This window comes from Vitis vinifera, chromosome 5 (assembly GCF_030704535.1).
Source record: "Vitis vinifera cultivar Pinot Noir 40024 chromosome 5, ASM3070453v1".
Taxonomy (NCBI): Eukaryota; Viridiplantae; Streptophyta; class Magnoliopsida; order Vitales; family Vitaceae; genus Vitis; species Vitis vinifera.
Genome location: NC_081809.1, coordinates 19,013,540 through 19,026,404, shown reverse-complemented (window position 1 = coordinate 19,026,404; position 12,865 = coordinate 19,013,540). Strand labels below are relative to the sequence as shown.

At 35.8% G+C, this 12,865-nt stretch overlaps 1 protein-coding gene across 1 annotated transcript in view; it reads right to left on the bottom strand.

Annotated features, from left to right (window-relative positions):
• Positions 1-12,865, bottom strand: part of LOC100247000 (O-fucosyltransferase 1) — a 62,766-nt gene that overhangs the window by 33,600 nt on the left and 16,301 nt on the right. Inside the window, exons 3-5 of the mRNA XM_010651984.3 lie at positions 8,080-8,158; positions 7,870-7,940; positions 61-149 (exon numbers count right to left, since the gene is read on the bottom strand). Coding sequence (XP_010650286.1) covers positions 61-149; positions 7,870-7,940; positions 8,080-8,158 — 239 coding nt within the window. The remainder of the gene's footprint in view (positions 1-60; positions 150-7,869; positions 7,941-8,079; positions 8,159-12,865) is intronic.

Genomic DNA, 12,865 nt, shown 5'->3' with positions numbered 1-12,865 from the left:
ATATCCAGGTTTTAATTGATAACGTAAAATAAGCATTGCATAACCATTAGGAATAGATACCTGCTATCATGCCAGAAGGAGTTTGCATCCAACTCAGGCAGCACAAGTGTAGCATTCATGATTCGTGCAGCAAGAACAGCATTACAGATCTAGAACATCCAACAGATATTTATTATTTCATATTAAACAATTCCATTCAATAAATAGAGGCGCATAACGTAAATGCAGTAAATTTTCCTTTATAAAACATAGTTCTTTATATTTTAACAATGCTATATATGGAAGGTAAAGTAACAAGGAGTCACTATAAATCCTTCTTAATTTTGGGGAGTGTTTGTGGGAGGTTCTAGGTTCAATTCCCAATGGGACAAAAATTTACCTATCAAAAAATAAATAAATAAATCCATCTTAATTTCTAAAATTGATAGATTTATTAAGAGTAGAAATTATATATATATATATTAATGAACACATGAGAAGGATGAGGAGTCCTTCCCACGATTACAAAAAAGCCCAATCATAATATGATTGGCCTCCTCTACTGTACAAGGAATCTATACAAAAGGTTTAGACCACAATGCAACATACAAAGATGTCAACTGCTCAAGTTCTGACTAAGCTCCTTTCAAGGATGTCCAAACCCTTTTGATTTACACACCAAAAGCCAATTGAGCTGGATAACACTGAGAGGAATGCCTTTAAAAGCCTCGATGCATGAGGCCCAGAAAGAGGAATAGAAGTGAAATAAATGTCACAACCCCTTTGTCGTCCTTCACTTATCCTAAAAATTTTTGGCATTTCTCTCTTTCCACACAATCTAAAGCAATGCATGACAAGTTATTTTCCAAAAGGTTTTGCCTTTAATGGAGCCCTCCAAACCCCTATATGAAATGATCATCTTATCGCATTTACTCCTGGGTAATACCCAATCAATCCTAATTTGTCTTAATAGACAATGCCAAAGCCACAAAGTTATCAAACAATGCAAAAAGAGATGATCAATAGACTCTCAACTCCCCTTACATAAAACACACTAATCAGGCTTAAGAGATTTAAAAGTTCTTCTCAACTATAGCATGTCGTTAGTATTTACCTTATTGTGTGCCACTTACCAAGCAAAGGCCTTGATCTTGTATGAGACTTTAGATTTCCATATAAATTTGGCTAGGGAGAAAAAAACAATATTTGATATATTAGACAAAATCATGAAGAATGATTTAACTAAGAAAAGTCCTGAAGAGATCAATGACCATGCTCTCGCATCTAGGGTGGATGAAGACAAGGGCACACGAGTGAGGGATGACATGAGTCTTTCCACCACCACAAATCCTCCCAAAAAAAAATTCTCACCCTGTCACCCACTACAAAATGAGTGGAATCAGAAAAAACCTGGAACACCTATGCATTAACCTTCCAGGGACACCTATGTGACCATTTGACTATAATGTTGTGTATCCATCATAATGTATCTCATAAATGCTTAAAGGGACCTAATGCCAAAGGCCAAAATTTTCCCCAAGGAACCTACACAACCATTTCCCTAAGAGAGCACAATTCCCCAGAGAGATCATTCCAAGTCCTAAACCTCCATACTCCTCAGGCTTACACACTAGATCTCGACTAATAAGATGATCTTTTTTACCCTCCCCAACTCCTAACCAATGAAAATCTCCTTGCAATTTCCCAATCTTAGATGCTACTGACTTTGGAATATTGAAAAGAGATAAAAAAAAATAGTTAAGGTGTGGAACAAGCATGATTGAATTAGAATAATTTTACCATTTAGAAACAAAAAGGTCATTTTCCATCCATCCAGTCTCCTCAAGATCCTATCAATCACTGGATCCCAAAACGCAACTGCCTTTAGATTCCCCTTCATGGAAGACCTAAGTAAGTTAAACGCTAATCACTAATAAAGGGTGCCATCACAAGTGGAAAATACATTATTGACTAGGTCCTTCGATAGAGGAGCTTAGCTGTGTAGAAGAGTGTGGTGTCCAAGTCTAGGGGGAGAGCAGAGCTAAGTGTGAGGCTAATGAGGTTAGACCTATCCTTATGAGACATATCCAATCTTCCAAACCTTTTCAAGGTCATGTTTGGTTTGAGAAGGAATCAAAATATCACTCCTAGAATTGCTATGTTCATGATGTTCGGATAGGAAATCCAAGTAATTGATATGGTACTTGTATTCCTATGATCCATAATTGAGTTCAAATTCATAATTACATATTACGCATACAAACTATCCCATCTTTAGAATGAAAAATTAAAAACAAAAGAAAATGAAAACACACATGACATCCCAAATCCAATATTATACAAATTCTCTTTATGTCTATGGCCTTTTTTCCTTCTTTTTTTTTTCTTCTTCTTTTTCTTTTTTGATAAGTATGCCTTTTTTTCATTCCATTTTTTGTCTAACATGGTTGAATAATCATTTGAAGAATTATCAATTTATATCAAGTTTGATACAAAATTTAGTTTTTCTTAAATGGATATATTTAGAACTAATTTTTTTTTTTTTTTTGACTCAAAAATAAAAGAAAATTTAGAGAATCCTATTCATCTTCTAGTGGTTCAAAATTTCAAATTTGACCAAAAATATTTTTCCATAAGAAGAAAACATATAATGTCAAACTCCTCACCCTACATTTTTTCTAACAAGATAAACGTACAGATTTGGGGAGAGAGAGAGAGAGAGAGAGAGAGAGAGAGAGAGAGAGAGAATTATTATTGTTATCCCTTGTATCTTTTTTTTTATTTTAGATGCTATGAAAATATAAAATAGGAGAATTAATTACCTAACATAATGAAAAATCATGATTATATGTATTATATCAAGCCACATGACTAATTTATTTTAATCTTTTTAAAGATACGTTACAAAATTAATTAAGTAATCTAATGAAAAATCATTATAGAAGTCTTGTTACATGGTGATAGGGTGTAGCATGACAATTATGGTTAGGGATCCATCCAAACCTCTTTTTTTTTTTTTTTGATAAGTAAGCGATTATATTAACGAAGGCAAAAGCCAAAGAGCATACAGGGAGTATACAAGGCTACAAACCCTTAACCAAAAAACAAAAGAACCCCACCCCTACTTGGAAGCTATCCACTCCAAGAAACCTATAAGGGAATTCGACTCCATATCAATGTGCACTTTAGCCCAACCCCAAAAATTATACACAAACGAAGTCTTTAATTTCTGAAAGGCTAACACACCCCCTTTAAAGGCGAGCCTATTCCTCTCCTTCCAAATTGTCCAAAAAATGAAAAGCGGGATGGACTTCCACACTTTCTTTCTTTTTCTCCCCACAAAAGAGCCTTTCCAACTACTAAGAACCTCCTTTACAGAATTAGGAAAGACCCACTGTACACCACACAAAGCAAGAATAATATCCCATAAACCTTTTGCCACCGTACAATGAATAAGAATATGATTGATAGTTTCCTCTTCACATCCACACAAGAAGCACCGATTAGGAAGGTGCCATCCTCTTCTCTGCAATCTATCCAATGTAAGAACCTTCCCCCAAGTAGCTTCCCAAGCAAAGAAAATAATTTTTGTTGGAACTTTGGCCACCCAAACATTGCTATGGGGGAAGGCCGCTTCATCAGCATTAACCAACACCCTATAAGCTTCCTTAACTTTAAACAGCCCGTCCGCTCCTCCCCTCCAAAAAACCGAATCTTCCTCCATAGATACTCTATAGTTCCTCAACTCAACTAACATATTGTCCACCAACCCCAATTCCCAATCGTTGAAGTCCCTCAATAGTCTTAAGCTCCACCCTCCTTGACTCAGATTCTGATCCCAATAATCCTCCACAGTGGCGCTTCTTTGGACAGCCATGGAGAAGAGGTCCGGGAAAGCTTCGGACAGCACGTTGTTTCCACACCAAGGATCAATCCAAAATCTTACTTTATTGCCTTTTCCCACCTTGAATACCATGTTATCCCAACACCAAGTGGACTCCTTCAGAATTTCCTTCCACACACCAACCCCAAACACCCCATTTGCCTTCTTTGTTCTCCACCCAAATTCCTCTTTCCCATACTTAGCCTCAAGCACTTTTTTCCACAGCTCCTCCTTAGCCCGCGCAAACCTCCAAATCCATTTGCCAAGGAGAGCTTTGTTTAACCAAATTAACTTTCTTAACCCCAACCCTCCCTTCTTTTTATCCGTACATACAACCTCCCACTTGATTAGATGAGCCTTATTCCCTCCATTGGCTCCTCCCCACAAAAAATTCCTTTGAAGCTTTTCTAGTCTTCTTGCCACTGATTTAGGCATGCGGAAAAGTGACATTTGATACAAAGGAATGCTGGCCAGCGTGCTCTTAATGAGAGTAATTCTCCCTCCTTTGGACAAAAAATGACGCTTCCAAAGAGCAAGCTTCCTCCTCATTTTCTCCTCCACCCCATCCCAAACGGAGGAGGCCCTATTAGGCGCCCCAAGGGGCAGCCCCAAATAAACAGTGGGCAGCTGTCCCACCTTACACCCAATTTCCGCAGCCATATCAAGCGCCCCTTCCACCTCCCCTACCGGAATGACCATGCTTTTCTCCAAGTTAATTTTTAAACCTGAGGCGGCCTCGAACCATAATAGGATCCAGCTCAAGTACAACAGGGACTCTTTCTTTGCCTCACAAAAGACAATTGTATCATCCGCAAACAGGAGATGAGTTATGTTTACGGGCTGCCCTCTTCCTTTCCATATCCTACAGCCATAAATGAACCCCCCTTCATATAAACTAAAGCAGAATGATCAATAAAATAATTTCCTACTCCAATTCCTAGTAGTTCCAAAGATTAGAATAGGAGTACTGATTCATGGGATATCAATTCTTGGAATTAGCTCTAAGGCTTCTGTATTCTCATTCCTCATATTCCATGAACCAAACAAGGCTTAAAGTTTGAAGTTTGATTCAAATTTTATTCAGACCCAAGATTAGGAGCTTTCAAGTTCAAATATTAATAAGTTGATTTGTTTTGGAGGACAAATTGATATAGGCTTGAAATTCAGCCTTGATTGATTTAATTCTTCCAAGACTGATCAAGTTCTTGAAACTCCTCTGATTGTTCAAACATTTGTTGGTACAACTAAATGAAGTGAAATCTTTTTTTCCTTTTTCTTAATTCAGTTTGGATAAGAACTCTACTCAATACAACCCCACACCTCTCCAAAGTCCATGCAATCCATTTGAACGCCTTTTAGGGCTTACTGCAATAGAGATTTTCAAAAGCTTTGAGATTGAGAAATACATTCTTTCCTTTCAAAAACGCATAAATTCTTTGCACCATTGCTTAGTTCTTGAACATATTTTTTAGAAAACCCTCAGAAAAAAAATAATTAAAAACCATCTTGAATTAGAGCTACTCATGAGAAGTGAAGGTTCACAAGAAGAAAGGGCTTTATGGCAACCATTAAGAAAGGCAAAGATTCATGAGATTTGGATTAGAGAATTTACTATGAGGAATCAGGAGGTGAAAGCATGAATGGATTTGCAGTGTGAAGAGGAGTATTAAAAAACCAAGAATCATAGTCTAGATTGGATCACAACACACCTTGATGGTAAGCTTCTGACGTCCAATTTGATGGATTCATATTGGCCTTAGGTTCCCCTATGCTTTTTATCCAAGGATTTCAGCGTTCAACCTATATAATGCCTCTCATATTCTTCATGTCCTTTATTTATGTTATATATTCTATATTTTAGCTAGTTAGAGAAGCAAAGATTCATGAGATTTGAATTAGAGAATTTACTATGAGGAATCAGGAGGTGAAAGCATGAGTGGATTTGTGGTGTGAAGAAGGGTATTAAAAAACCAAGAATAATAGTCTGGATTGGATCAAGAGACACCGTGATAGTAATCTTGTAACATCCAATTTGATGGATTCAAATTGGCATTAGGTTCACCTATGCTTTTTATCCAAGGATTTCAGGGTTCCACCTATATAGTGCCTCTCATATTCTTTATGTCCTTTATTTATGTTATATATTCTATATTTTAGTTGGTTAGAGAGGCAAAGATTCATGAGATTTGAATTAGAGAATTTACTATGAGGAAGCAGGAGGTGCAAGCATGAATGGATTTGTGGTGTGAAGAGTATTAAAAAACCAAGAATTATAGTCTGGATTGGATCACAGGACACCGTGACGATAATCTTGTAACGTCCAATTTGATGGATTCAAATTGGCCTTAGGTTGAGTTTTGCATAAAAAGTGAACACAAATCTTCCTAAATATTTTCTATGACCAAAAAATAAACAAAAAATAAGGAATATATATACATGCCAGTTTGGCAACATGTTCAAAACATATCTCAAAAAATGATTTCTGCAAACACTTCTTAAAAATAATTCTCAGTTGTTTTGAAGAATATAATTCTATTTGGGAACTCAAATATGAAAAACAATTTTCCCAGCTTAGTTTCTATGAAAGTACTATGCACTCATGTATATTGAAAAAATTCAAAAAGTATTTTCTATATATTTTTTTTTTTTATCAAAAACGAAGAAGATTATATTAATAAAAGAACAAATACAGGAGAGAAAAAAGAGACAAAAGAAAGAGAAAAAAACCAAGGGAAGGATAAGAGGTCCTTCCTACACAAAAACCAAGGAAAAACACCCAACAATAGAACACTAAAAACAAAAGAAACACCAGCAATCTTCAAACTCTTGAAACGCAAACCCCAATCCAATTGAGTTGTAGAATGCTTAGAGGAACTCCTCTAAAAGCTTCAGTACAAGAAGCCCATAGAGAAGAATAAAACCGGATCAAATCCCAAACCATCTCTTCCGTTCTCCCTTTATCCTCAAAGATTCTATTATTCCTTTCTTGCCACACCATCCAAATCAAAGTAAGGCAAGCAATTTGCCAAAGTGTCTTGCCTCTTAATGAGTTCCCCAAGCCTTTAAAAGAAATAACCAACATGTCCTCAATGCTCCTTGAAAAGTATTTTCTATATTTTCAATTATTTTTCAGAATACTCTAAAAAATCACCTGAAAACACCTTAAATTTGTTCCCAAAAAAGACCTGTTTTCAGAACAAGTTCTCAAAAGACTGTTCTTAGTCAAAAATTTATTGTGTTTTTTTAAGTTAGAAAACTGTTTTCTATTCTAAAAAACAAGACGCCTCTCAGATATGTCAAAAAGATCCCAAGACACCCTAAAATTCAATTAAATTTAAGTGAAGACATATTCCCCCTCCCAAGTCATCAAGCAACTTCTTAGTATAGAAGATCATAAAATCACTCTTGACTTTTAATGACCACACTCTTGAGCAAATTTTAATTTCCTAATCCACTATTTAAAACAACAAAAGCAACAATAACAACAAAAGGAAGAAGAAGAAAGAAAAACTATGGCACACTTCACAGTTTTTGCACAAAAATTCTTTAGCACATCTTTCTAATCACTCTAGATGGTGTCTTTATCACTGCCTACCTGTCTCTTTACTTACACAAATTCATGTTGGAAATTAAGAAATATAATTAAGAAGCAAGCATCTGCATGACTTGTGGCCACAGTATTAGCAATTTTTTTTTTTTTTTTTTTTTTAGAATCGAGGAACCTTCTGGCCCTAATGACTCTCCATAAGGACCCAAACCTCTAGGTGTTGACTACCCCACAACAACCAACACCGGGTAAATTTAGGGTATCATCAGTAACAGGATTCGAACCCGAAACCATGTGTCCCTTACTGGGACCACACTTCCCAATGTTCGCCCTAACCAACTAGGTTACCTTGGTAGGTTAGCCACAATATTAACAATTGAAAAATAACAGAGAACACATGTTAATAACATGATATAGCATATAAAAATAAAAAATAAAATAAAAAGAATCAGGTACTAACCGCAGTGCGCTGTTGATTTAAACCACCATTACAACGAACTCGCAAATAACCATTGCTCTCACTTGGTGGAGCTAGCAAAATGAAAAAAATAAGAAACCCCAAAAAATGCACACCTTAAAATCAGAATTTACTAATAATAATGGGTTTTCTGCATAACACAACATCATTCTGAAAGAGCATAATTACTGAGAAAAAATGAGAAGTACATACAGGGCCAATCAGATCGTGGAGCAGAGGACGGCCTCCAACCACTAGAATCAGCAGGTCCCCAAAGTGCTTCCAAGTCAATCTGTTTAAACATGGAGAATGAATAGTCAGTTTTTGATACATGCTACTGACAGTAAAGATAGTGAACCACCACTAGCAATTAGAAGCTAGAAGAGTGGTCTAAAGTTGAGACTCTTTTCTTGTGGTCTTGCGAGGAGATAGGCTATTCCATTTTTCCCTTTTGGATTTTGTGGACAGGATGGGAATTGGCTAGCTTAGATGAGGTGTTAGCTGATTTTTTAAGTGTTGCTTGTATACATTGTGTGTATAGGGGTTGAGCCCCCCTTTTTTATTAGGTGCATTTTGCTCTATTTGCCTATCCAAAAAATTAAATTCAAAAACATAGACAAGGTAAGAGAAGAGAAATCCAATTATGTGAATATGAAATCATATTTGTGCCAGGATGCGACTGCAGTAATGAACATTTATACTGCTCACAAGTTCATATTATGTACTCTTGTAAAGAGATTCCATACAAAAGTCTAACTATGAACTTGTTTGTGAAAAAATCACGAATACAACATGGACACATCTATTCAGAATTGAAATAAGAATTAACAGTGTGGTTCTTACAATTTCTGAACAATTTAACATCTGTTCCAATAATATGCATTCAATTGCAAGGCTAGCATGTCATTCATTTGTTAAGAGTAGCAGTAACTTGAAGGAAAGTTGACTTCTAACTTAACCTTTACAGTAAACCCGATACATCAACATTCCATTTAATGTTTCATAAAAGCAATAGTTCACAAATGGAATTCCCATGCAAAACTACAGAGCCATCATTTTCCCTCTCATTAAAAAAAAAAAAAAATTTACCTTCTATCTCTGAATAAATTCATAACTGTTGCATACTCCAGTCATGGAGGAATTCCATATGAATACATTTAAAAACATGGATTTGGATCCGGCCATTAAATTTCTACTTCCAAGCAGTACAGAATCTAAAATAACAAGGTACACCTGTTATTCCAAATCCAATGACAATAAATTTTGATATCCTTAGCACTCAAAATCCACGTTGGTTAAAGTCTTACCTAACAAAAGATGACAGAATAAATCCAAATCCAGCCTTCAAATTTATACAAATTCAAAAGTGACACACAGGAGTTCCATTAGAGACACATTTTCATTTCTACATCACAGTTTAATTAAGCATATTCAAGCAATATCACTACTAAAACAATTCTTTAGAGATGAGCACTGCATCTATTCTAAAAGTCCAAGTCATCCTTTTTGGAAATTCAAAGAGGGGGTATACAGTTGAAGCACAACAAATCTATATTTTCATCCTTTATTTTTCCCATTCCAAGATAAATTAAAAAACTTAAGTTTACATTTTTATTTAAAAAAAAAAGGGGGGGGGGGGGGGGGGGGGGGGGGGGAGTGGGGGGGGGTGGGGTTTAAATTGAGCCACTAAAATAAATACAAGACACATTGTAGTAATTATTAATCATTGTTTTCAAAAGTACATTTAGATTTTCTAGATATATATTTGGCCAAGCTTTCTTAATGCATTTCTTATTTTACTTATCAAAAAAAAATATTTGGCCAAGCCCTTAGGACTCTCCATGGGCACCCAAACCTCAGGTTGCTCCCCCAAAACCCTTTACAACTTGAGCTTAGCCTCAAGGGCAAAAGTAAATTTATATCATTAGTTAGTTATTTCTATAACTTAGGTGTGCCTTGATTTACCATAATAAATGAGGATATGAGTTATTGTTCCTCTCCATATGATGCAGAAAACCTAATTCCTATGTATTATTCAGAATACGAATCTGTACATTAATTTATAGAGCTCTCCTATATGCCTAAAAGGAAATAACTACCTATCAAATTGATCCCTAGGAATCAAGGATTACTTTTACACCAGAGGAAAGAAACATAATACACATAAATCTGCCTAATTCAAATCACAGAATATACACCAAATCCCTAAGGATTTGAAAAACCATTGACTTCCAACACTTCTTCTCAAGCTAGAGAATGGATATTATCCATTCCCAGCTTGCTAGTAATTGCTTAAATGAGTGACTAGGTAGTCCTTTGGTCAAAATATCAGTGAGTTGTCCTCTGGTTGAAAGATATGGAGTGTAAATTAAGTCATTGTCCAGTTTCTGCTTCATGAAATGTCTGTTAACCTCCATATGTTGTTTGGTTCAATCATGCTATACAAGATTGTGAACAATGTTGATGGTTGATTTATTGTCACAATACAACTTCATTGTTCCATTCCACTTTATTCCTAGATGACTAAGAATGATCCTCAACCAAATTACTTCACAAATCTCATGTGTCATAACTCTAAATTCAGCCTCCGCACTAGATTTAGCAACAACCCTTGCTTCTTACTATGCCAGGTCACTAAATTGCCACCCAAGAATGTGCAGTAACCTGAGGTTAACCTTTGGTCAATCACTGATCCCACCTAATATGCATCAGTATATGCTTCCAAGCTTGATTCATCATTCTTCTCAAAGAGAATCCCTTTTTCCTGGTGTGGACTCTAGATTGCATAGAATTCTGTAGACTATCTCTAAATGCACTTCTCTAGGTTGGTTCATAACATAAGCAATATCCGACCTGGTGTGACATAGATAAATTAACTTTCCAACTAGGCATTGATGTCTTCCTCAGTCTACCATCATTTCTTCAATTGCCTCACCTAATCTGTGATTCTATTCAATAGGTATGTCGATTGGTTTGCATCCGAGCATACTATTTTTTTTATCTTTTTTATTTTTAGTGTGCTACTTCAATGCCCAAAAAATACTTAAGTCTTCCTAAATCTTTTATCCCAAACTCCCTGGCTAGTCATCCCTTAAGCAGATTTATCTCTTTAAAATAATCACCTGTAAATTATGTCATCAACAATAACCATCAATGCAGTGACTTTACCATTATTTGCACATTTGATGAAGAGAAAATGATCTCCTTGAATTTGTTGAAACTTCATCTCCACCATAGCCTTGGTGAACCTCCCAAACCACACCTTAGAATATTGTTTAATACATACAATGCCTTTTTGAGTCTATACACTTGAAACTTTTATCAAATACTAGCAAAGGCTCCATGTAAACCTCCTCTACTAGATCACAGTCTAAGAAAGGATTTTAACATCAAATTACGATAGAGACCAACTAAGGTTGGTTGCCAAAGATGACAAAACTTTGAAACTATTCATCTTCACTACTAGTGCAAAAGTCTCTTGATAATCCACTTCATAAGTTTGTGCATAACCTTTGACGACTAATCTAACCTTATACCTCTCTAGAGTCTCATCAGCTCTATATTTCACACCAAACACCCATTGACACCCAACAGGTTTTCTCCCTTTAGAATATTCTACAATCTCCCATGTTTGATTCTTCTTAAATGCAATCATCTCCTCACTCATACCTTTTTTCCAATTCTCATCCCTAAATGCCTATTGAATTGTTTTGAGGGATTTCAATAGGATTTAAATGAGTAAGAAAGGCTCGGTGTGATAATGACAACTTGTTAAATGAAATGAAATTTGAGATGGAGTGTTGGGTACCTTTTTCTAGTTCCTTTTCTAAGAGCAGCCGGTAAGTTCAAGTCATCAAAAATAGGAAAAGGAGATTATGAGGATGGTAAAGAAGATTCAACACCTTTTTGGGGTCAGTTTCTTTGACGTGCACCAATTTTGTGCAATGCAGCTTCCTTCTGAAGCATACCTATGGTGGTGGCGTAACAAGATCACCGACTTTCTCCCCATAAATTTTTGTATCAGTTGTAAGCTTGGTAGGAGAAGGTCGGTAGGATAAGGAACCTCAACATTGGTGGTTTGATTAGAAGGCAGGTCAAGAAACAACAAATCTTCCTTATCGTTCATCAATGGCTCCGATGAAGATAAGAATTTGAAAAGGACTGGTTTTCAACAAATGTTACATCCATAGATACGAAAAAAAATTTCCATGAGGCCAAGTGATAACATTAATACCCCTTTTTATAGCAGAATATCCCCACAAAATACACATTTGAGAGCCTCAAGATCAAGTTTGTTTCAATGTGGGCATGAATATGACAAACGTTATGCAAAGAAACACTCTAGGAGGGAGTTGACAAACACCACTGATAGGGAAAAACTCAAAAAACAAAAAAATAAAAAATAAAACATTGGACTTTTGCGACCTAAAACTCTAGAGGGTAGCCGATTGATTAAGTGAGCAACAGTTAACATTGCTTCTCTCCAATAAGACTTTGAGACATTTTTCTGAAATAGTAAGGCCCAAGTGACTTCCAAAAGATGTCAGTTTTTATATTTAGCAACTCCATTTTGCAGTGGAACATTTGTACACAAGGATTGATGAACAATGTCTTCTTTTTTTAAGAAAAGTGATAATGTTTGATTGAAGTACCCCTTGACACCTGATATTTTTAATCTAGACACCAAATTGGTTGCTGACCATTTCATAAAATATGGGAAACATGTTGCTTAAATCAGACTTACTTTTTAAGAGGAAGAGCGACATCCCCCTGGAGTAATCATCAATAAACAATACAAACCAGCAAGTCCTAAAAATATTTGGAATCTGTAAGGGCCCTCAAATATCAGTATGGATCAATACAAATGGAGAAGAAGACTTTTACTACTCAATGGAAAAGAAACAAGGTGGTGAAATTATGGACATCTAAATGTTCAAATAGTGAAGGAAAAATTGTTTTTAACAAAGGAAAAGGTGGATGTCCCAACGAAAGTGATGAA